We start from the raw sequence: 25,471 nt of genomic DNA on the forward strand, positions 1-25,471 counted from the left end.
AGGCATCTGTAGTCCCAGCTACTCGGGAGACTGAGGCAGAGGTTGCAGTGAGCCAGAATCGCACCACTGCGCTCCAGCCTGAGTGACAGAGCGAGACTCCATCTTAAAAAAAAAAAGAAACTACCAGTGATTCTTAAACAAATGAAAATATACCCGGCTGGGCACGGTGGCTCACGCCTGTAATCCCAGCACTTTGGGAGGCGGATCACCTGAGGTCAGGAGTTCGAGACCAGCCTGGCCAGCACGGTGAAACCCCATTTCTACTAAAAAAAAAAAAAAAAAATTAGCCGGTCATGGTGGCACACGCCTGTAATCCCAGCTACTCGGGAGGCTGAGGCAGGATAATTGCTTGAACCCGGGAGGCAGAGGCTGCGGTGAGCTGAGATCAAAAAAGAAAAGAAAATATACCCAACCTCAGCCATTAGAGAAATGCCAGTTAAAGCTACCCAGATATTTTTTTTCCTTTCTTTTTCTTCTTTTTTTTTTCAGATTACGTATCAAATTGTCAAAGATACAGAAAACGTTTCTCACTAGTTGACAACAGCATGAGGAAATGGTATCTACCTACTTTGTGGTAGTCTGTGAATTAGGGCACCCTTTATGGAAGGCAATTTGATAATACTTACAAAAATTTTAAAAGTGTATACATACCCTTTGACTCAGCTTTTATACTTCTAGAAATTTATGCTTCAGATGTATTCACCTATGTGCAAATTGATATGTCTTAAATTACTTATTTCAGCATTGTTTAGCATCAGCAGAAGAGCAAACATTGGGAAACAACATAGACATCCATCAACAGGGAACTAGTTGCATAAACTTGGTACATTCATACAAGCCGTGATCTCCAAGACATATTATTTTGTGACAAAATTCAGGTGCAAAACAGTTTTAAGTACTATGCTGCCATTTATGGAAGTTTTTTATTGTTTTATATATGTCACAAAATTCATCATTTTAACTTTTTTTTTTTTTTTTTTTTGAGAAGGAGTCTTTGCCACCCAGGCTGGAGTCAGCGGCTTTTTTTGGAGACGGAGTCTTTCTCTGTCACCCAGGCTGGAGTCAGTGGCACAGTCTCGGCTGCCCGCAACCTCTGCCTCCCAGGTTCAAGTGATTCTCCTGCCTCAGCCTCCTGAGTAACTGGGATTACAGGTGCATGCCACCACACCTGGCTAATTTTTGTATTTTTAGTAGAGACGGGGTTTCGCCATGGTGGTGGTGCTGGTCTCAAACTCCTGACCTCAGGTGATCCGCCCACCTTGGCCTCCCAAAGTGCTAGGATTACCACGCCCAGCCTTAACTATTTTTAAATACACAGTTCAGTGGCTTTAAGTCCATTGACAATACTGTACAGCCATCGCCACTGTTCATTTCTAGAATTTTTTTCATTATCCCAAATAAAAACTTTGTGCCCGTTAAACAGCTCTTTATTTTCCCCTTCCCCCTGGCCCTAGGAATCTCTGTTCTACTTTTTGTTCATGAATTTTGCCTATTCTAGATACTGCATGTAAGTGGAATCATGCAATATTTGTCCCTTTGTATCTGGCATATTTAGCATAATGTTTTCAAGGCTTATCCATGTTATACCGTATATCAGAATTTTATTCCTAAGGCTGTGTATTCCATTATATGTATACTACATCTGTTAATGGACATGTAGGTTGTTTTCACATTTTAGCTATTGTGAGTAAAACTGCTCTTATCAGTGGTGTACAAGTATTTGATCCTCTGATTTCTTTTAGATATATACCTAGAAATAGAATTGCTAGGTCTTATGGTAACTCAGTGTTTAACTTTTTGGAGCAACTGCCTAACTATTTTCCACAGCAGCTGCACCGTTTTACAGTCCCACCAAGATATAAGGGTTCCATTTTCTTCACATCCTTGCCACCACTTGTTATTTTCTGTTTTGGGTTTTTTTTAAATACAGGCATCTTAATGGGGTGTGAAGTAGTATTTCATTGCCGTTTTGATTTGCATTTCCCTGATGATGAATGATGTTAAGCATTGTTTCATGTGCCTATTGGACATTTGTATGTCTTTTTTTAGAGACATGTCAATTTATATCTTTTGCACATTTTTAAATTGCATTATGTGTTTGTCTTAATGTTGAGTTGTAGAAATATATATTCTATATACTAGACTCTTACTAGATATATGATTTGCAAATATTTTCTTCTATGGCTTATCTTTTTACTTTTTTTGTAGTATCCTTTGGAGCACAGAAGTTCTTAATTTTGATAAAACCCCTTTTTTTTTTTTTTTTTTTTTTTTGGTGTGTGACTGAGTCTTGCTCTGTTGCCCAGGCTGGAGTGCAGTGGGGTGCTCTTGGCTCACTGCAGCCTCTGCCTCCCGGGTTCAAGCAATTCTCCTGCCTTAACCTCCCGAGTAGCTGGGCTTACAGGATTGCACCACCACGCCCAGCTAATTTTTTTGTGTTTTTAGTAGAGACGAAGTTTCATCATGTTGGTCAGGCTGGTCTCGAACTCCTGACCTCAGGTGATCCACCCGCCTTGGCCTCCCACAGGGCTGGGATTACAGACGTGAGCCACTGCACCCAGCCCATTTTGAATTAATTTTTTTTTTTTAAACGGAGTCTCGCTCCTTCGCTCAGGCTTGAGTGCAGTGGCGTCATCTTAACTCTCTGCAACCTGCGCCTCCCAGGTTCAAGCGATTTTCCTGCCTCAGCCTCCTGAGTAGCTGGGACTACAGGTGCACGCCACCACGCCCAGCTAATTTTTGTATTTTTAGTAGAGACAGGGGTTTCATCATGTTGGCCAGGATGGTCTCGATCTCTTGACCTCATGACTCGCCTGCCTGAACTTCTCCAAAGTACTGGGATTACAGGCATGAGCCACTGCACCTGGCCAAATTAATTTTTATATATGATAGGAGGTAGGAATTCAACTGCATTCATGTGCAGAAGTGGAAATCTACTTGTCCTGTTACCGTACCATCTGTTGAAAAGAGTATTCTTTCCCCCACTGAATTGTCTTGGAACCCTTATTAAAAATCACTTGCCCATAAAAGCCCTATTATATTGGTTTATTTCTACACTTTCAGTTCTATTCTGTTGACCTGTATATTCTATCCTTATGCCAATACATATCGTTTTATATCTTTTTTTTTTCTTTCTTGACATAGGGTCTCACTCTATCACCCAGGCTGGAGTGCAGTAGTGCAATCACAGCTCACGGTAGCCTCACACTCAGACTTCCCTGACTCAGATGATTCCCACCTCAGCCTCCCAAGTAGCTGGGACTACAGGCATGCACCACCACACCCGGCTAATTTTTTGGATTTTTTGTAGAAGTTGGGGGTCTCACTATGTTGCCCAGGCTGGTCTCAAACTCCTGAGCTCAAGAGATCTGCCCACCTCAGCCTCTCAAAGTGCTGGGATTACAGGTGTAAGCCACCATGCCTTTCATATCTTTTAAATTTTTAATTATATGAATGTATTCATCCAAAAATAATAAAACAATTATTAACTATGACCACAGTTTACTCCTTTAATTTCTTCCTAATTTTCTCTTTCAGGAAAGTGTGCTGTGTTGTCATTCAAGGACTTCCTCTCCTGCAGGCCAACTGAAATACCAGAAAATGACATTCTGCTTTGTGAGAGCCGCTACAATGAGAGTGACAAGCAGATGAAGAAATTCAAAGGATTGAAGAGGTTTTCACTCTCTGCTAAAGTGGTAGATGATGAAATTTACTACTTCAGGTAAAGCTTGAAAAACTAAGGAAAAAAGAGCACTTCCATTAACTGATACCAATATAGTGTAGTCTAGTGTTTTTAATTTTTTATTAGATCTTAAACTAGAGTAGTAAATATTTCAAATAGAAAATCTTTATTCAGTTAAAGATTAAAGGAAAGACTTCATAATCTGCTGGGACCTGGTAGCTGCTCTAATAGTGCCCTTGGCGTAGACTCCAGTAATTGTGGAATGAGGCAGAAACACTTAGTTCTGGTTTATATCCTGTCTGTTAGGAGATTTCTCAGTTCCACAGATTTTGAAAACCCTTTTTGCTATATATAGGCAACTAGATCCCAACTTTGGACACAATGCTTTTGTGGATATTCAGTATAATTATTTAAAAACAAACATCTCTAAGTAGAAGTAATTTCATAAACACACATTTAAAGTCTTTCCATGCTGACTTTAGAGCATATATTGCAGATTGCAAGAAGTCACTTGTAGTTGTTAAGGTGGAACACTGCTTTCCGGCTCATTCTGGAGGGGCATTAGGTGATTTTAGGTTTTTTATGTCACTTTTTTCAGAAAACCAATTGTTCCTCAGAAGGAGCCATCACCTTTGTTGGAAAAGAAGATCCAGTTGCTAGAAGCTAAATTTGCCGAGTTAGAAGGTGGAGATGATGATATTGAAGAGATGGGTGAAGAAGATAGTGAGGTCATTGAACCTCCTTCTCTACCTCAACTTCAGACCCCCCTGGCCAGTGAGCTGGACCTCATGCCCTACACACCCCCACAGGTGAAGGTGACAAGTTCCTGTTACTTGTCTTATTACCACCTTTGGTTTGCAGCAAACTCAAAACCAAAGTAAAGTGACATCCAGCCCCTCCATATGTGAGCTTTAACTTAGAATTCTACAGGAAGGAACAGTTTTTAATTTGTCAGTGCCATGATTTACTCATTTATTTTTAATTGACAAAAATTATGTCATTATCCCATTAATAATTATATTAATACCATTAATTTAAAATTAATATCTTTAAAATTTCGTAGCTATTTTAATGGCAGGCTTAGTTAGAAGACTCTTCCTTGTGCTGAAGAAAAGCAATAAGGAGCAACATCACCCTGTTTGTCTTTAGCTTTTATTACCCATGTCTTTTTAATCTCTCCTTATGTAGGACCTTATCTTTTGGTTGAGGTGATCTCTGTTGGTTTATTTTTTTCTCATTCAGAATTTTTACAAGACTTGGCCAGGCATGGTGGCTCATGTCTATAATCCCAGCACTTTGGGAGGCCAAGGCAGGAGGATCATTTGAGCTCAGGAGTTCAAGACCAGATTGGGCAACATAGTGAAATCTCATCTCTACTAAAAATTTTTAAAATTAGTAGGCTGGGCGCGGTGGCTCAAGCCTGTAATCCCAGCACTTTGGGAGGCCGAGACATGTGGATCATGAGGTCAGGAGATCGAGACCATCCTGGCTAACATGGTGAAACCCCGTCTCTACTAAAAAATACAAAAAAAACTAGCCAGGCAAGGTGGCGGGTGCCTGTAGTCCCAGCTACTTGGGAGGCTGAGGCAGGAGAATGGCGTAAACCCGGGAGACGGAGCTTGCAGTGAGCTGAGATCCGGCCACCGCACTCCAGTCTGGGCGACAGAGCGAGACTCTGTCTCAAAAAAAAAAAAAAAATTAGTCAGGCATGGTGATGCACACCTGTAGTCCCAGCTACTCAGCAGGCTGAGGCAGGAGAATCACTTGAGCCTGGTAGATCAAGGCTTCAGTGAGCTATGATTGCACCACTGTACTCCAGCGTGGTGACAGAGCAAGACCCTATATCAAAAAAAAAAAAAAAGAATTTTCTCAAGACTTAATTGTGAGGTCACCATTACAGATTGCAGCCATGGAATTCAGCGAAACTTTCATTTATTTCTTACATGGTAATAGGTAAGGAAGAGGTGCGTTTTGACCAAGAAAATAGCCAGCTGTGAACCAAACATGTCAATAAAGCAGTATCTGTTGAATCACATGTTCCTGGCTTCTGAAATTTAAGTACAATGGCACGGTCTCAGCTCACTGCAAGCTCCGCCTCCCCGGTTCACGCCATTCTCCTGCCTCAGCCTCCTGAGTAGCTGGGACTACAGGCACCTGCCACCACGACCGGCTAACTTTTTGTATTTTTTTTTAGTAGACACAGGGTTTCACTGTGTTAGCCAGGATGGTCTCGATCTCTTGACCTCGTGATCCGCCCGCCTCAGCCTCACAAAGGGCTGGGATTACAGACGTGAGCCAGCTGGCTTCTGAGATTTTGAGCAGTTAACCAAATGTAATGTTTTGATGCACCATAAGACCTTTCTGTCTTACAGTCTACCCCAAAGTCTGCCAAAGGCAGTGCAAAGAAGGAAGGCTCCAAACGGAAAATCAACATGAGTGGCTACATCCTGTTCAGCAGTGAGATGAGGGCTGTGATTAAGGCCCAACACCCAGACTACTCTTTCGGGGAGCTCAGCCGCCTTGTGGGGACAGAATGGAGAAATCTTGAGACAGCCAAGAAAGCAGAATATGAAGGTAAATAGAGCCTAGGCACAACTGTCTTTCAAAGCAAGGGGGTGTTTCAGGAATGCACGCGTGCAGACAGGTTTTACTCTCGTTCTTACCACTTGCACATGAACTTTATTTTGGGGACTGTTCTAAATGGCACCCAGCCATTTTAGATGCCAGCCTTGTCCTGACTGAGCAGAGCACTGCCCCTGACTTGGCCTCCGATCCTGGTGTTGTACTTTCCCCTGCAAATTTCTCCAAAATATTTTGCTACTAAAAATTGCATGATTTTTTTCTTTCATTGAGCCCTGTAAGCACACATGTTGAGCTAGGGAATGATTGCACAATGATGTTAAATATAATTTTAATTAAAATTCATCTGCAAAGGGCCTCTTAAAATCAGTGATCTTCTGTTACAGCTCTTGGTAAGCCATATATTTAAACTTCAGGCTGAGTCTTTGCCAAAGTGCTTGGTTTCCTAGGTCAGTCCTGGCCTATACTGTGTCTGTATTCATAGCTACGTCTAAGGTATTTGGGTCTTTTTTGTAAAGCTCAACTGCCTTTATTTTCCTTTTATTCTAATTAAATCACTTTGGGCAATGAGCTGTCATTCAAGAATTTGGTGATTCTTAGCCATTTAGAGACAAATACTTGAGACTTTTTGTTTTTTGTTGTTGGGTTTTTGTTTTTGTTTTTAATATCAGACATGGATTTAGTAAAGAAATTAGTAGTAAACATTAGATTAGGCAGTACTATTGCCCTTTGAGCTGTACTTTTTCCTTCTGGAATTGTATATATTGGTTCATTTTGCCAGTTTAGAGCTCCTCTCTACAATGGTCAACCACTACTCTTCTTAGGTGGTACAGTTCTGTTATTTTCTGACAAACATAAATTAATTATTTAGGTTGTCCCTTTTATTAAAATTTATGAAGTCTCCAAAGAAACTTCTTTAAAAAAAAATCATTTATTATAATTGATTGATTACTATGAAATTATCTGACAGGCTTCTCCAAGAATCTTCTGCAGAGAATCCTAATCCTGCAAGATGTTTAGCCAGAAAACATTCTGTGGCAAAACCAGTTTGAGAAGCATTCCAAACTCTCTCTCGTGGAAACTTATGGTGCATATTCCTGTATGTGTGTTGTCAGGCCCGAGGCCCTCTTCTATCCTTGTCAAGGGGAGTGCTCACCTTCACTCCTTTCATACAACACGCATATTCCCATATTAAAGACTTTAAGACCGCCGGTAAATAACCTGTTTTATATTATCTGGCGTTTTCTGAAATTTGACTAGGTATTTATGTAGTACCTATGAATATCCTAAAGAACTAATATTTTGCAGAATATTCTTTGAAAAACGCTAGTCAGTTCCATAAGAACCTAGAACTTTGTGGAGCTTTGATATTTCTGACCTAATTGAAAGTTAAGACCTACTATACCACTGAGCTGGAGGAGTGTTGGAAATTAAACTCACATGGATATTGCTGAACGAGCAACGCAGCAGCAGCAGCAGCAGCAAGGCAAATGAAGCCAGTGCTGGGTGGCTGGTTATTTAGAGTGTGAGCAGGAGAGAGATACCTGAAGACACTGTGAAGGTAAAAACACTGGAGTAGGACTGAAGACAGGGAGAGGTGATGGCGTCTGGAACATTCTTCCAAATTCAAAGAGGAGTCTGAAAGTGAGTGAGAACCTAGTGAGTGGGGAGTTATATGACTCAGCAGCATCTACCTGAGACATAAAATCTGAACTTTTGATGTTTTCTCTCGTTGAATTCAAAACCCAAAGTTTAGAGTTTGGGTAGCCAGTCCAATATTCAATCCATAGGTCTTATTATTATTTTTTTTTTCCATTTCATTTTTTTGCTTTCCCACTTTACTGTGTCACTTGTATAATGAAAATACTAGAATTTGAAGTGGGACTCTAGGTCGATTTTTTTTTTTTTTTTTACTGCTATCTCAAGTAAATAGTTTGTTCAAATGGCCTTCTTCTCTCATACTCGTTGTACAAAGGGTCTGTAAACTAGGACAGTCTTAGTGATGATAAGGCTATGCAGGCAACTCTGTCACAGCCAAGAGGCCTTTGATTGCTTGACTTTCATATTCTTAAAGGAGGACTGGAGCTGTAGCTTCTTGATTCTCTGTAAAGCTATATGACCTTGAGCTATTTTCCCCCTCCTCAAATCAGTGGTGTTGAGTTCCATGTTGGAGGGTTTATGTGTGGCAGTTGGAGTGTGATATCAGGAGTTAGGGCCATAGGTTGCTGGTTCTCTCTATATCCTTGGACAAGTGACTGCCTGTCTCCCAGCCTCCATTTGCCTATGCGATGAGTGGGGGGATCTTCTATTTATGAATGGTGAGACAAGAAACCCTGTATGGTGGGAGCTTTGGAAATACAACATTTCAGGAGTTCTTCAGTAGGGGTTCAGTTTGCTAGCTCCCAAAAAGACTGGAAACATGATCATTGGAGCTCCCGGCTCTGGAGATGCAAACAGAGTAGCTCAGGGCCGGGAGTGGGGAGGTAGCAGGATGTATTCTACGGCCCAGAACTGCCACAGCAAATGCTCTTTTTGCATTTTGAATGAAATAAGAGGGGCTCTGGAATTTTCATTGACTTAGGGTGGTTTATGGTCAGTATTGAAGTGCTCAGCTTCAGGAAACCTGGTTCTTTCAGTACATTGTCCATTGCTACATACGCGTATATATAATTCTCTGCTTCTGATGATTGTAGCCTGAAGTATAATGCATTTTTTTCCTTTGGGGTTTATTAAACATGACTTCTTTGCTTCATTAGAATGTAGAAATTAGTTGTTTCCCTAAAACCTTCTGAAGGAGGCAGTCAGCTACTTTTCCCTTACAGAGTTAATTTTCTTCAGCTGCTAAACCCCATGACACTCATCATGAGTCCTCAAATCTGAGTAAAATTGGGTACAAAGAATCAGGAAATATATATAGTAAGTAACAATTGTACCAAAAATTATAATGGGCCATGGAATTGCTTCATGTTGAAATTATAAATAATCTGTAATGCTATTAATACTAGAATAATGGTAGCGCTTCTCATCTTCAGGGTGCCTCGTGAGATTAACCATGGTGGTTATGCTGGTGACGTGTTTACATAAAACCTGTGCTTTCTGAATGTGTGTTGCAGTCTTAACATTCTTGAAATCTTTGCAGACCAGTTCTCAAGATGGGATAGGAAAGCTGGACTCTAGGTTACCGAGTGAAATCGGCCCGACTCCTCCTGTGTTGAGACTAGTCATCTACTGTTCCTTCCATTGAGACAGAACTGTTGCCTGTGTTTTTACTAGTCCTGTTGAATGCAATGGATGGTATTTTGAATTCCTGGGTTAAAAACAGAATTGAAAATCTGAAATGCCTTTACAGAGCGGGCAGCTAAAGTTGCTGAGCAGCAGGAGAGAGAGCGAGCAGCACAGCAACAGCAGCCGAGTGCTTCTCCCCGAGCAGGCACCCCTGTGGGGGCTCTCATGGGGGTGGTGCCACCACCAACACCAATGGGGATGCTCAATCAGCAGTTGACACCTGTTGCAGGTAAAAACAGGAGCTAAGACCATTTTTTTCCACTTTAAGAAATTCCTTCATTTTTTTTTTCTCCAATAAGGAGTAGGCCACAGTCTATTGCCTTTTCTCATGACAGATTCAAAGTTTGAAGTCATCCATGTTGTCCTATATTGCCTTTCCCATACGGGCAATGCCTCCCTTCTGCCCCAGAAATGGGCCCTGGGCCCAGCCCTGGTAATTGGTAGGGAGCAGCTCTTCCCTGGCTATGGGCATGGTCTGGTGATGTTCTCCACCCCAGACTGCTCTTGATAGAGCACTATATCAGAAAATATGAAAATAGACCCTGAATTCTGTTCTAGAGGGACTCCCAAGAGAAAACACAAAACCAGTCTTTAGGTGGTGTTGATTTTCCCGTCTCATTCCAGTATTCAGTTTGCCTTGTTCTGCTGCAGCCATCCTTAAAAGACTGACCATTTAAAAGGATTTTTTGACAATGAATTGTAAATCCTTTCTTGGTCACCAATGTGCATGACTGCTAAATAGAATACAAAGTCCTTATTCAATTCATTGTGCCCACTCTGTAATGCTTTTCTATTTAATTACATTAAACTGCATTTTCTGTTAGTATCCCAGTCACATATTTTAAAAAAAAAAGAAAAAGAAAAAGAAAATGATGAATGTGGTTTGCTTGTGTGTGTTGTCTCTGGTTCTGGTAGCCATAGCAAATTTGACTCTTCTTGAATTGAATATCTTTGTCTGACATGTCTCCAATGAGAAGCCTGCAGACCACTTCTTGGGCCCCTTCTTTGAGATCTCTCCAATCCTGGTGAGGTCTGTACAAGCCACCTGTGTTTCTTCTTAAGCAAGCAGTCTGACCTCTTTCACAGGAAGTCCAAGATAGTGTTGTTCAAGGCAGGCTTGTTGGAATGCTGTTTTTGCTGTTTCGTTTTTGCTTTTTAAGGAGGAGTAGCATAGGACAACTTTTCCATTGTCGCTCCTAACTTTTGTGATGGCAGCTTCTCAAATGCACTGTCGCTGAACTCAGCAGTTGCACTCGCCAAAGCACATCTGAATCATGGCTTTCAGTACTTTCAGTGTAACTGATGTTGATCTAACAAATCTCATAATCGCCTGCTCTATTCCATGGCCCATTTTGGTTAATGGGGTTCCAGAGGTTTTTAGAAATCAGGCCTTGAACATGGGGACTTTGAAAGTTAGAATTCCCTCATTGACATCCTGTTTTGTTCTATTCGATGTGTGACGTTGTGGCACTGTGCCCTTGACTTCAAAACCCAGGGACACATTAACAAAATAAATACAAACAGCTAAAAACAATTAAAAAAAAAAAAAAAAACAGCAGCTGCAGCATTTTAGCTCCCTGTTGGGGAAGAACATTATAGAACTCTATGGATGAGGAAGGTTGTCCCTCTAGAAAGCCCCTGCTCCATTATTTAGGGTGTGCTGTCTAGACTTCTGGGCCCTGGGAGTGAAAACCAAGCATTTTCTACAGTAACCACTCTTTGGTCCTCAGGGGGAACCCTGCAGCTAAGAGGGTGACTTTTCATGGTTTTACAGGTTTCTTAGGGCCTGAGTCTTACTTATTAGCCTTGTTGCTGTCTTGAGACCAGCTTTGCTTACAAGCATTGAAGCTCATTTGAACACATGTGACTGGGATAATAAATGCCAAAGTACAGTTTAATGAAGACAAGTGTCATGTCTTTCAGTTCTTAATAATTTCTTCAACCACAGCCCGTGAAGGCTGCGTTCAGATGGGCTTTTGTAATTGAAAGCAAAGCCTCTTAACATCCTTAAATTTCCCACCTACTTAACCCTAAAAGCTATAACTGGTGGTGTGGTTAAAAGATTGGTAGCATTGGATCTCTTCATGTTTAATCAAGATGATGGTGTCTGTTCAAAAGTAGTTTTTACTCTCCGAACTCTTCATTTAGAAAGAAATGAAAACTCATAATCTTATTATAGAGAGATTATTATTCAAATTTTTGTAATTTGGTATATGTAATTTTAAGTTTGTCAGTCAGCTTAGGTATGACTAGTGAAGCAGGGTGAATTGATCTCAGAATTTTTAGTAATTTCATAGCCTTAAAAGACCAAACTTTTATAAATAAATATCTTTGAAATCTTCAGGGAAAGTCCAAGAGTAAAATTCTCAGAATCTGAAGTTTTCCTCTGTTTGACAGAGTCCCTCTACAAAGAGTATTTTATAAAAATGAGGTTTGGCACCAGTCCCTCAACCCTCCCTTTGCAAGAAGCTGTGACCAAAGGTGATTCCTTTTTGGGGGGAGCTTTGTGTTCTTGTTCATCATGATCATTACAAATCCCAGAAAAGTCAAGTTGTTTTTCTTGTTTTAAAAAAAATGCCATGTGGTTTTAAAGGTCTTTTGATAGGTGAGTCTTTGACATTTTGAATTTTTTTCTTAAATTTATTCCTTCTGCCAAAAATACTTGTTTGCTGAAACTCTTCTCTAGCCAGTGGAAAATATTTTGTCATGTGTAGGTACGATTTGAAAATAAAGGAATAAAAGCCTCTGTTCACAGAAATTGTGTACTTCAAATTAAAATGCTCCCTGTTAAGGTTTATATGAGGACATTTGAGCTTGGAGACTGATGGCATTTGGCATTTTCTGGTATCAGCAGAGCCTGATTCTCCAGCCATTCCTCCGTAAAGTCTGTGTGTAGGCTCCTGAGTGACCTGGGCTTGGTTGGCTTGGGAGGGTTTAGGTTTTATCTTTATCACATTTTTAGATCTAAAGAATGAAATATCATTTACTGTGATGGTTCTTAGAAGCTGTTCCCCAGCTCAAGCCCAAGCACAATCCATTCTTACCAGCAATGGTAAGGCTAGAAAGGAGGAGTAGATGTAGAAGTCTTAAACAATTCCTGCCCCCAAGCTGGAGAACCATGCTTTGTGATCAGGACTATGCGCCTCATTTCCCTCCATTCCTATTTCCCCTCATGTGTACCCATGATAGGCATATGAGTGTGGGCAGAGTGGAATGATGGGGTTCATACTGTTCAGTTAGAATTGCAGTCAGCAGAACTGGTCACACTGTTTGAACAGCTTGCAATAATTATGACCTTGGGAAGGCTGTTACTAGAACTCTTTACTATTATTTAACTGAAAACGTGCAGCATATTTACCCCAGGGAAAATAACTACAAATAATAGTGTACTAAGTACTAATTCATCCCAAAATGTTGGGTCTCATATTTGTAACTTTTTATTTTGTTCTTTATTGCAACAAAATAATTGCACTAATTGCTGTTATATCATGCAGTACTAAGGGTGCTTTATTCATTGGTAGTGCATGTGAGGGATAGTTGTTATTACTTAGCTCATGTTGCATGTTAATGATGCATGTCTGAAATTTGTTGTGTCCTTCAAGGCATGATGGGTGGCTATCCGCCAGGCCTTCCACCTTTGCAGGGCCCAGTTGATGGCCTTGTTAGCATGGGCAGCATGCAGCCACTTCACCCTGGGGGGCCTCCACCCCACCATCTTCCGCCAGGTGTGCCTGGCCTCCCGGGCATCCCACCACCGGGTAAGAACTTCATCCTCATTCACTCATTAATCACATCTTCATATTCTCTTTTTCCTCTTTCAACCAGTTGTTCCAGGAGGCACCCGTGGCCCACTGTGGCCAGGCCTCCCCTCCCTGAGAATCCCAAGGGTGTCAGCAGCAGGGTATGTCCTGTGCATTGAGCAGGTGGCCCAGCACTTGTGCCCTTGTGCACCTGGCTGCTAGCAGCAGCACAGGACACATGGTGGAGGCCAGACTCAGCAAACCAAGGGACAAGAGGCATACTCTATTGATAACCACTCAACTAATTTGACATGTCCTTGAAAAGCCAGACAGCCTAAAAGGCTGTGCCCTCTTATCAGTGAATGAAGTTTCCCAAATTGCTAGTTCAGAGTAACATATAAAAGCACTTTTTGACCCTGAGTTGCATTTCTCCCTCTGGTGCAATTCTTATCTCACAGGGTATAGAGTATTGTTCCATCTCCTTCCAGGCTCCTCAAGCAGCCTTTCTAAGGGGATTGCAGAGCTGCTAATGTAGAACTCTTCAGAAATCTTTCACTCAGTCTGCCTTAGGAACAAAAAGCAGGGAGGCAATGAATTTTCACTGAAATAGTTTTCTGTATGTAAGTTCCCTAAGAGGCATGACATGCTGGGTGTAGTGGCTCATGCCTGTAATCCCAGCACTTTCAGAGAGTGAGGAAGGTGGATCACTTGAGCCCAGGAGTTCAAGACCAGCCTGGGCAACCTGGTGAGACCCCATCTCTATAAAAATTAGCCAGGTGTTAGGCCGGGCATGGTGGTTCATGCCTGTAATCCCAGCACTTTGGGAGGCCAAGGTGAGCGGATCACTTGAGATCAGGAGTTCGAGACCAGCCTGACTAGTATGGTGAAACCCTGTCTCTACTAAAAATACAAAAGTAGCTGGGTGTGGTTGGGGGGCGCCTGTAGTCCCAGCTACTCGAGAGGCTGAGGCAGAAGAATCACTTGAACCCGGGAGGCAGATGTTGCAGTGAGCCGAGATTGCACCACTACACTCCAGCCTGAGCAACAATAAGACTCCGTCTCAAAAAAAAAAAAAAGGGAAAAATTAGCCAGGTGTGGTGCATGTGCCTGTAGTCCCAGCTACTCAGGAGGCTGAAGTGGGAGAATTACCTGAGCCTGGGGAGACTGAGGCTACAGTGAGTAGTGATCACACCACTGCTCTCCAGCCTGAACGACAGAGTGAGACCCTGTCTCAAAAAAAAAAAAAAAAAAAAAAAGCCTGACATTAAAGAACAGCCTAGCCTACCCCCCAGCTGTAGATATTGGTTTGTCTGTCAACAGAAGCTTAGAAGTTCTTTTACATAGAAATATATAAATGGATTCCAGAAATAGCTATATTCATTTTCACTTTAAAATGTGAATTAGCAAGTTGAAAGATTATTTTAAAGAAAACCTGAATGAAAGGAAAATCACATGTTCCCATATTAATTGCCATCATCTGCAAAAGAACTCTTAGCTAGTAATCTGGATGGAGGGAATGTGACCTTTGGAAGACTCAGAAAGCATTTGGTCCATTACCTAAAACATCAACTAAGGGCCCAACCTAGATGGTAAAATGTGGGTGGAAACTTGCTAAATTTGCTTGTACCAGTGTTGGACCTACCAGTGATAGGGTTTTGCAGGGTACCAATGATGCTTTGGATCATGCACCCAGCAGTGTGCAGGGTGAGCAAACTTGGTGGCCTGGTCTGGAACCTCCAGCCACACTCTTTGTGAGTGTTGCTTAGAATATAGCCATAATTCCACAGAAGCATTTGCTCCAGGTATTCCCAGAGGAGGAAGTGTTTGTAGGGTTAGGTGCTTCATATGAAAACAGTGGACTGTGTGAATTGCTGTTGCAGCAGGAGTCAGTCATAAGGTAAATGTTCCCACGTAGCAGGTAGACTTGGCCTTAATTTTTTGCCCTCTCACCTTGACATAGGGTATCACTGAGCCAGTAAGACCAGGCTGGAGTTGACACCTTCTAGGTGCACTTAGTGGGAGCCATGTCTAACACCAGTACCCTCTAGGTTGCAGATGTCTTTTGGTGGGTGTTGGGACATAGCTGTCTTCCTTTCCCCCTTCCTGAAATTCTAAATTCAATTTGAGGGAAGCCCAACACACCTACTTAGAATTGAGGAGGCATGGCCGGGCGCAGTGGCTCAAGCCTATAATCCCAGCACTTTGGGAGGCCGAGACGGGTGGATCACGAGGTCAGGAGATCGAGACCATCCTGGCTAACACCGTGAAACCCCATCTCTACTAAAAAATACAAAAAAAAAAAAAAAAAAAAAAACTAGCCGGGCAAGGTGGCGGGCGCCTGTAGTCCCAGCTACTCGGGAGGCTGAGGCAGGAGAATGGCGTAAACCCAGGAGGCGGAGCTTGCAGTGAGCTGAGATCCAGCCACTGCACTCCAGCCTGGGCGACAGAGCGAGACTCCATCTCAAAAAAAAAAGAATTGAGGAGGCATGACCAGACACTTTTTGAGGCTGAAGTGGGAGGATTGCTTTGAGCTCAGGAGTTCAAGACCCGTGGGCAACATGGTGAAACCCCGTATCTATTTTACTTAAATAAAAAAAAAAGAAGCAAGGATTCAGGGAAGTCCCCCTATTAGTGCCTACGAATGCACATGTCTGAGCAGGCTTAGAGGAGCAGGGGATTCATTGAGCTCTTCTGGTGACTCAGCTCACATTCTCACCAGCTGCCCCGGCATGGCATTTGTCAATAGAGGAAGCAGAAGAGTTTGCTGATTTGTTTGTGCTGCCCTGCAAAGCAATGATTTACACAGTTTAGGGAGCCACACCGTGTTGTGGAGTCTAAGGTGGGTGAGTGTCCTGGGCACATGAGGTGATGGACACAGAAGTTAATAATATATTGCTGGAGCACCAGCTTACCCACCACAACCTCTTCATTCATTCACGAATAATCATCAGGATCCTACTTTGGTGATCCGGGTGGACATCTGGGTACTTGGAATATAAAACTCTCTGCTTTTTAAACAGAAGCTTTTTTACTTGTTATTTTCTAACGAATAAGAGGCTCTCTTACACTTCCTGGAAGTGGCATTTAACAATTCTGAACCTTGGTGCTCGCTTCAGCAGCACATACACTAAAATTGGAACAATATGGAGAAGAGCATGGGGCAAGGATGACATGCAAATTCATGAAACAGTTCTGAACTTTAGAATGAGGAGCTGCTCCTGCCTGGACAGAATATCACAATTTTTAATCCGAAGGGACTATACACTATGAAGTTACCTCCTCTCGATTGTTCTACACAGCCAGCAGGATTTGTTTAAGTTTTCAAGAACAGTTCACCACAGTTTTAGGTTTATTTATTTGTTTTTAATGAACTGGCTCCCTTGCCTATTTCTGTATTTTATCAGAATAGCAGATATGCACCCTGAAATCAAAAGAGCCTCTGACTCTAAATTTAGGACATCTCATTATTATCAGCTGTGCCTGTGAGACAACAATTGCTCGTGAGCATTCACTGAGGGAAGCTTACAAAATTACTATCAGGGACATAGTACAAATCTAGTAGGGCCATAAAGTCTTTCTGTTCCTTTGTCATTTTGCATATAAAGTGATAGCAACAAGGTTACTTCACTTCAGATGATTCCTTTTCAGAGTGCTACTCTATCAGATGGAAATGTTCTCTCTCTGCCAGCACTAGTGACTCCAGTTAGAACCAGCTCCTAATGGTCTGGGAGGAGATTGCAAGGCTGTGCCTTCAACCTTCACAAAGCTCATTTAACTATACACTTCCACAGCCTCTTCCCTTGTGTCCCTACTGTCCTAGCACATTGCCTACTGCTGAGCCTGATTCCAGTGCCATTTCTGCTGAAATTAAATACAGGCTTCAGTTGCAGGAGAATGTGTTGTCAGAAGAAATATAGAGGTATATTCTTGAATGTAGACAATAGCTTACCTAGAGAAATACTAGAATTTTATGCAAGGTTCAAATCATTTCTAAGCCATAATTGATATACATCTGACGGATTGTTCTAGTATTATACTTTAAGTACCTAGAAACAAAACAACTTTCTCTTCAAATCCTGTTGGGGTGCTTAGGATTCCTAGCTACAAGGATTCAAGGGCAGAGGTACATAAGTTTGAATTATGAATGGCATAATTTCTTATCAGACAGTAGTTTTTCAGTCATTTCAACCCAGAGCCTCTAACTGTGCCATTGCATTCTGAATTATAGGTGTGATGAACCAAGGAGTGGCCCCTATGGTAGGGACTCCAGCACCAGGTGGAAGTCCATATGGACAACAGGTGAGCTTCCCAGTTTGATTTTCTAGGACTTGACAGAATTCGAGTTATCCTCCTTCTCAGAACATGTGCAGTCTCTTTCTGCCTCACCATGTGGTCCTGTACTCTTTCAGGTGGGAGTTTTGGGGCCTCCAGGGCAGCAAGCACCACCTCCATATCCCGGCCCACATCCAGCTGGACCCCCTGTCATACAGCAGCCAACAACACCCATGTTTGTAGCTCCCCCACCAAAGACCCAGCGGCTTCTTCACTCAGAGGCCTACCTGAAATATATTGAAGGACTCAGTGCCGAGTCCAACAGCATTAGCAAGTGGGATCAGACACTGGCAGGTAAGGAGATTCCTTCTAAATAAACCTTTGTGAAATACATGTTTCCTCAAAGCTGTCTCACTGCTGTTAGCATATTATATCATACAATAAACACCCCTTTTTGTTATACAATTAAAATAAATTATATATTTCATAAATGGTTTGGAGTTTCTTTGCGTGTTGACATAACACACTGAAAATGGTTTGTTTTGTTTTTGAGACAGGGTCTCGCTCTGTTGCCCTGGCTGGAGTGCAGTAGCACGGTCTTGGCTCACTGCAATCTCCACCTCCCAGGTTCAAGTGATTCTCCTGCCTCAGCCTCCCCAGTAGCTGGGATTACAGGCACGTGCCACCTCACCTGACTAATTTTTATATTTTTAGTAGAGGTGAGGTTTCACCATATCGGCCATGCTGATCTCAAACTCTTGACCTCAAGTGATCCACCCACCTCGGCCTCTCAAAGTGCTGGGATTACAGGTGTGAGGCACTGTGCCTGTCCTGAAAATGGTTTTTGGATTTTTTTTTTATTTTTTTATTTTTGAGACAGTCTCACTCTGTCACCCAGGCTGGAGTACACTGCTACAATTTCGGCTCACTGCAACCTCCGACCCCCAGGTTCAAGCGATTCTTGTGCATTAGCCTCCTGAGCAGCTGGAATTACAAGTGCTCACCACCATGCCCAGCTAATTTTGTTATTTTTAGTAGAGATGGGGTTTCACCATTTTGGCCAGGCTGGTCTTGAACTCCTGACCTCAGGTGATCCACTCACCTTGGCCTCCCAAAGAGCTGGGATTATAGGCGTGAGTCATGGCGCCCTGCCTAAAAATGGGTTTTTTTGGCCAAATTTCAAAGCCTAGTTTTCTCATAAACATCACTGCCATCTTTTTAAGTATATTCTCTTTTTTTTTTTTCCAGGCGTTTGGACGTTAGTATAGATGCATTGGGTAAATTAAAAATGATTGGCCAGGCACAGTGGCTCCCACTTTGGGAGGCTGAAGTGGACAGATCGATTGAGTTCATGAGTTTGAGACTAGCCTGGGCAACATGGCAAGACCCCGTCTCTACAAAAAAATTAAAAATTAGCCAGATGAGGGCCAGGAGCGGTGGCTCACGCCTGTAATCCCAGCACTTTGGGAGGCTGAGGCGGGTGGATCACTTGAGGTCAGGAGATCAAGACCAGCCTGGCCAACATGGTGAAATCCCATCTCTACTAAAAATGCAAAAATTAGCTGGGCGTGGTGTCTGGCGCCTGTAATCCCAGCTACTTAGGAGGCTGAGGCACAAGAATCACTTGAACCCAACCCGGAAGGTGGAGGTTGCAGTGAGCCAAGATCACACCACTGCACTCCAGCCTGAGGGACAGAATAAGACTCTGTCTTAAAAAAAAAAAAAAAAAAAAAAAACTATTTTACCTCAGTTTAGCAAAAGGAAAAAAAAATATTAGAAACCTTTTAGGTTATTCATTTAGTTCAGCATACTTGTGTATTTTCAGTATGTACTGAAGTACTTGTGTAGTTTCTGGAGAGAAGTTTGGAAGTTTCTATTGTTCTTGATTTCTAAACCAACTTTGGGCATTTCATTTCATTTCATTTCTTTTGAGTAGAAGGTGTGTTTTCGCTTTCTTCACGTTTACCTTTTTAGGAATTTTCGTTAACATTGAAGTAATTATTAAATATAAGGGATACCTACAAAAAAATAATGATCAGGCTGGGCACGGTGGCTCACACCTGTAATCCCAGCACTTTGGGAGGCCAAGGTGCGTGGATCACCTGAGGTCAGGAGTTTAAGACCAGCCTGGCCAACATGGTGAAACCCTGTCTCTACTAAAAATACAAAAATCAGCCAGGCATGGTGGCAGATTCCTGTAATCCCAGCTACTCTAGAGCCTGAGGCAGAAGAATCGCTTGAACCCAGGAGGTAGAGGTTGCAGTGAGCTGAGATCACACCACTGCACTCCAGCCAGGGTAACAGAGTGAGACCCTATCTCAAAAAAAAAAAAAAAAAATGTATGATCAAATTTTTTAGTGCCTAGTAAAATGATACAAGAAATGTGCCTGGAAATATTCTGCAGTTAAAATTCATAATATTTGATAAATATTCAATATTTTGTGTTTTAATAAGTCTGTCAGATCTTAGAATTGAGGGAAATTTTGCCAACTTCCAATTCCAATTTCTGTCTCTCTGTACTTTAATTTTCAGCTCGAAGACGCGACGTCCATTTGTCAAAAGAACAGGAGAGCCGCCTACCCTCTCACTGGCTGAAAAGCAAAGGGGCCCACACCACCATGGCAGATGCCCTCTGGCGCCTTCGAGATTTGATGCTCCGGGACACCCTCAACATTCGCCAAGCATACAACCTAGAAAATGTTTAATCACATCATTACATTTCTTTTATATAGAAGCATAAAGAGTTGTGGAACAGTAGCCATTTTAGTTACTGGGGGTGGGGGGAAGGAACAAAGGAGGATAATTTTTATTGCATTTTACTGTACATCACAAGGCCATTTTTATATAAGGACACTTTTAATAAGCTATTTCAATTTGTTTGTTATATTAAGTTGACTTTATCAAATACACAAAGATTTTTTTGCATATGTTTCCTTCGTTTAAAACCAGTTTCATAATTGGTTGTATATGTAGACTTGGAGTTTTATCTTTTTACTTGTTGCCATGGAACTGAAACCATTAGAGGTTTTGTCTTGGCTTGGGGTTTTGTTTTTTTTGGTTTGGGGTTTTTTTTATATATATAAAAGAACAAAATGAAAAAAAACACACACACACAAGAGTTTACAGATTAGTTTAAATTGATAATGAAATGTGAAGTTTGTCCTAGTTTACATCTTAGAGAGGGGAGTATACTTGTGTTTGTTTCATGTGCCTGAATATCTTAAGCCACTTTCTGCAAAAGCTGTTTCTTACAGATGAAGTGCTTTCTTTGAAAGGTGGTTATTTAGGTTTTAGATGTTTAATAGACATGGCACATTTGCTCTATTAACTCAGAGGCTCACTACAGAAATCTGTAATCAGTGCTGTGCATCTGTCTGCAGCTAATGTACCTCCTGGATACCAGGAGGGGAAAAAGCACTTTTTCAATTGTGCTGAGTTAGACATCTGTGAATTAGACTATGGTGTCAGTAATTTTTGCAGAACAAGTGCACAACCCTGAGGTATGTTTAGTCTAGGCAGGTACGTTTAAGGGTATTTTGATCTATTTATAATGAATTCACAATTTATGCCTATAAATTTCAGATGATTTAACATTTTAAACCTGTTACATTGAAAAACATTGAAGTTCATCTTGAAGAAAGCATTAAGGTATGCATGGAGGTGATTTATTTTTAAACGTAACACCTAACCTAACATGGGGAAGAGAGTGTGTAACTAGATATGAGCTGTGTAAGAAGCATAATTGTGAACGAGTAGATTGATTGCCTTCTACTTTATTTTTCACAAGTATGTTTTAGTGTTCTTGATTTCCTCATTATCAGATGTATTTTTTTCTTTTAAGTTTCAATGTTGTTGTAATTCTCAACCAGAAATTTAACACTTTCTAAAATATTTTTTAAATTTAGCTTGTGCTTTTGAATGACAGGAGAAGGGAATCATAATTTAATAAAATGCTCACTAGAAAGACCATTACAGATCCCAAACACTTGGGTTTGGTGACCCTGTCTTTCTTATATGACCCTATAATAAACATTTGAAGGCAGCATAGGATGGCAGACAGTAGGAACATTATTTCACTTGGTGGCATGTTTTCGAAACCTGCGTTATAGTAACTGGGTGATTGCCATTGTGGTAGAGCTTCCACTGATGTTTATAAGCTGAGAGAGTCACTCTCAGAGGATGCTTTTTTCCTTTTAATCTGCTATGAATCAGTACCCAGTTGTTTAATTACTGTACTTATTAAATCATGAGGGCAAAAGAGTGTAGAATGGAAAAAAGTCTCTTGTATCTAGATACTTTAAATACAGGAGGCCCTTTAACTTAATTGCCTTTAGTCAACCACTGGATTTCAATTTGCATCAAGTATTTTAAATAATATTGAATTTAAAAAAAATGTATTGCAGTAGTGTGTCAATACCTTATTGTTAAAGTGAGTCAGATAAATCTTCAATTCCTGGTTATTTGGGCAACTGAATCATCATGGACTGTATAATGCAATCAGATTCTTTTGTTTCTAGACATCCTTGAATTACACCAAAGAACATGAAATTTAGTTGTGGTTAAATTATTTATTTATTTCATGCATTCATTTTATTTCCCTTAAAGTCTGGATGAGACTTCTTTGGGGAGCCTCTAAAAAAAAAAACTCTTCACTGGGGGTCAAGTGGATCATTAGAAGCCAGAGCTCTCCTCCAGGCTCCTTCCCAGTGCCTAGAGGTGCTATAGGAAACAGATCCAGCCAGGGGCTTCCCTAAAGCAGTGCAGCACTGGCCCAGGGCACCACTAGACAGGCCCTAATTAAGTTTTTTTTTAAAAAAGCCTATGTATTTATTTTAGAATCATGTTTTTCTGTATATTAACTTGGGAGATATCCGTTAATATTTAGGATATAAGATTTGAGGTCAGCCGTCTTCAAAAAAGAAAAACCAAAAAAAAAAATTCTGACTTAAAGTACAAGTAAACTATACATCTTTTTTTCATAAGTTTTAGGAACTGTAGTAATGTGGCTTAGAAAGTATAATGCCTAAATGTTTTCAAAATGTAAGTTCCTGTGGAGAAGAATTGTTTATATTGCGAACCAGGGGACAGAGGGGAACCTATAGGTTTAAAATAGTATGTTTGTCAGCCAACTGATTTAAAAGGCCTTTAACTGTTTTGGTTGTTTTTTTAAGCCACTCTCCCCTTCCTATGAGGAAGAATTGAGAGGGGCACCTATTTCTGTAAAATCCCCAAATTGGTGTTGATGACTTTTGAGCTTGAATGTTTTCATACCTGATTAAAACTTGGTTTATTCTAATTTCTGTATCATATCATCTGAGGTTTACGTGGTAACTAGTCTTATAACATGTATGTATCATTTTTTGTTGTTCATCTAAAGCTTTTTAATCCAAATAAATACAGAGTTTGCAAAGTGATTTGGATTAACCAGGTTTGGTTGTTCTGTTAAAGTTGTGTCAGATGTTAATTTCAAGCAGATTTAACTCCTGCAAGCCCTGATTTTATGCTGACGAGGATGGTGACTGCCAATTTAAGAGACTAAAGCTCCACAGGTGGAGATGAAAGTTAGTGTCCAGACCTCTGGTTCAGGGCTCAGGCTGCATTAACACAGAGCCAAATTTAGTCAGACTGCAGCCTGAAGTGCCCCACGCCACACCTCAGGCTGGCAGTCAAGGAATTCCTACATGTCCTCAGCATGGGCAGAAATGCAGGTTGAAATTAAAATTGGAGAGTTACTGAGGGCGGAAAGTGAGGAAAGCATGTCCTCTATCATAAAGCAGTAGAGCCCACTTCAAATAGCTTGTCTGTGGCCAGAAGAAACAGGTGGCCCAGGTGTCTTTAACGTCTTTATAAACTCTTAAAACATGACCACGCTTTTAATAGAAAGTGTTGGTAAAGTCAACCAACTGTTTTCCTCTAATATCACTTTGCAAATCCCTGTGGTTCTGTTCTCCTGAATTTAGGATAGTACCGCCATCTGTGCCCCGAGCATCTTTTGAACAATCATTGATGTTTAGCTAGACATCCCATCTGAACACTGAGCATACAAATATTGCTATTACTCTGTTACTTTTTTGTTTGTTTTGTTTTGAGACAGAACCTCACTGTCACCCAGGCTGGAGTGCAGTGGTGCAACCTCGGCTCACTGCGGCATGCGCCACCATGCCTGGCTAATTTTTGTATTTTTAGTATACAGACAGGGTTTCTCCATATCGGCTAGGCTGGTTTCGAACTCCTGGCCTCAAGTGATCTGCCTCCCTCAGCCTCTGAAAGTACTAGGATTACAGGCATGAGCCACCGCGCCCAGCCTACTCTGTTCCTTTTTAGCCTGGAAGTATGCTAGGTCCCTGAATGAAAGTTCAGAACTAAACGAATTAATGGACTGTCCCTTTTCCCTGTTTTGGCTATTTCATGGTATTTATATCTTGCAGATAGCACATAAATGAGACAAGAAACTCCAGATTTAATACATGTGTGAAGACTAAGTACTAATATGCTTTACTAGGAGATAAATTACTTTGGAAAACAACAGGGTCCAACAGAGAGAGAGAGAGAGAGAGAGTGTGTGTGTGTGTAATTTTTTTTTTTTTTTTGAGATAGAGTCTCGCTCCATCACCCAGGCTGGAGCGCAGTGGTGCGATCTCTCCTCACTGCAAGCTCCGCCTCCCGGGTTCAGGCCATTCTCCTGCCTCAGCCTCCTGAATAGCTAGGACTACAGGCACCTGCCACCACACCCGGCTAATTTTTTTGTATTTTTAGTAGAGACAGGGTTTTCACCGTGTTAGCCAGGATGGTCTCAATCTCCTGACCTCGTGATCCATCTGCCTCGGCCTCCCAAAGTGCTGGGATTACAGGCGTGAGCCACCGCGCCTGGCTAAGAGCATGTTTTTTTTAAAGAGAGTTAATTCAGTGTGAAAAATTTAAACACACACAAAAAACGGAGATTAAATATCACATCAGGGATGTAGGTAAGACTTCCAAAATAGAACTGCTAGATGAACAAAAATAACTCATTTATTCGCTGCTTTTTTTCTTTCTTTTTTTTGTTTTTGGGCTGTAATACTCTTTTACCATTATTAGGTACTTTCTCTATCAATTCAGATGATAAAGTGACATTCCAAAGCCCATGTTCTTTCCCCAACACCACAGTGGAGGTGGAGTTCTAGCAATAAATCCTAACCAGGTTTTCAGCATTCTGAAATAAGTATCGTTCTTGAAATTTATTAAAATTTATGCCCTGGAGTTTACAGTTGGTGGTACTGCAATTCTTTTCACTTTTTTTTTTTTGTTTTTTGGAGACAGGGTCTCACTCCATTGCCCAGGCTAGAGTGCAGTGTTGGGATCACACTTATTGCAGTCTTGACCTCCTGGCTCAGGTAAATCTCTCACCTCAGCCTCCCAAATAGCTGGGACTATAGGTGCACACCACCAGGCCTGGCTAATTTTTTGTACTTTTTGTAGAGACAGTTTCACCATGTTGCCCAGGTTAATCTTGAACTCCTGGGCTCAGGTAATCCTCCCACCTCAGCCTCCCAAAGTGCTGGGATTATAGACATGAGCCACTACTCTTGGCCTCACTTTAAGTTCCCTTAAATAGTTCAGTGTCTGATAAGTAGGATAGAGTCATATTCCTAGTAGGAGAGTTAAAAATATTTTTGAGGCCAGGCGCGGTGGCTCAAGCCTGTAATCCCAGCACTTTGGGAGGCCGAGACGGGCGGATCACGAGGTCAGGAGATCGAGACCATCCTGGCTAACACAGTGAAACCCCGTCTCTACTAAAAAAATACAAAAAACTAGCTGGGCATGGTGGTGGGTGCCTGTAGTCCCAGCTACTCGGGAGGCTGAGGCAGGAGAATGGCGTAAAACCCGGGAGGCGGAGCTTGCAGTGAGCTGAGATCTGGCCACTGCACTCCAG

The 25,471-nt window shown here is 41.5% G+C and overlaps 1 protein-coding gene and 2 pseudogenes across 9 annotated transcripts in view; 2 read left to right on the forward strand and 1 right to left on the reverse strand.

The window, feature by feature from the left end:
- The window catches only part of PBRM1 (polybromo 1), a 149,138-nt gene extending 126,151 nt beyond the window's left edge, over positions 1 to 22,987 (forward strand). For 5 of the 9 annotated variants that reach the window (XM_025375914.1, XM_025375916.1, XM_025375920.1 and 2 more), the window contains 6 exons: positions 3,538 to 3,721; positions 4,281 to 4,491; positions 6,055 to 6,256; positions 17,516 to 17,586; positions 17,697 to 17,913; positions 20,092 to 22,987. In XM_025375914.1, the coding sequence (XP_025231699.1) occupies positions 3,538 to 3,721; positions 4,281 to 4,491; positions 6,055 to 6,256; positions 17,516 to 17,586; positions 17,697 to 17,913; positions 20,092 to 20,264 (1,058 nt within the window). In that variant the 3' untranslated portion in view covers positions 20,265 to 22,987. Of the gene's footprint in view, positions 1 to 3,537; positions 3,722 to 4,280; positions 4,492 to 6,054; positions 6,257 to 9,611; positions 9,777 to 13,149; positions 13,306 to 17,515; positions 17,587 to 17,696; positions 17,914 to 20,091 lie in introns of all 9 variants that reach the window. The other 4 variants (XM_025375912.1, XM_025375913.1, XM_025375919.1 and 1 more) reach the window with 4 other exon arrangements.
- Positions 7,302 to 7,440, reverse strand: LOC112619940 (annotated as a pseudogene).
- Positions 16,391 to 16,488, forward strand: LOC112619875 (annotated as a pseudogene).
- Positions 22,988 to 25,471: the final 2,484 nt, after the last annotated feature.

The sequence above is a fragment of the Theropithecus gelada genome, chromosome 2 (genome assembly GCF_003255815.1).
Source record: "Theropithecus gelada isolate Dixy chromosome 2, Tgel_1.0, whole genome shotgun sequence".
Lineage (NCBI taxonomy): Eukaryota > Metazoa > Chordata > Mammalia > Primates > Cercopithecidae > Theropithecus > Theropithecus gelada.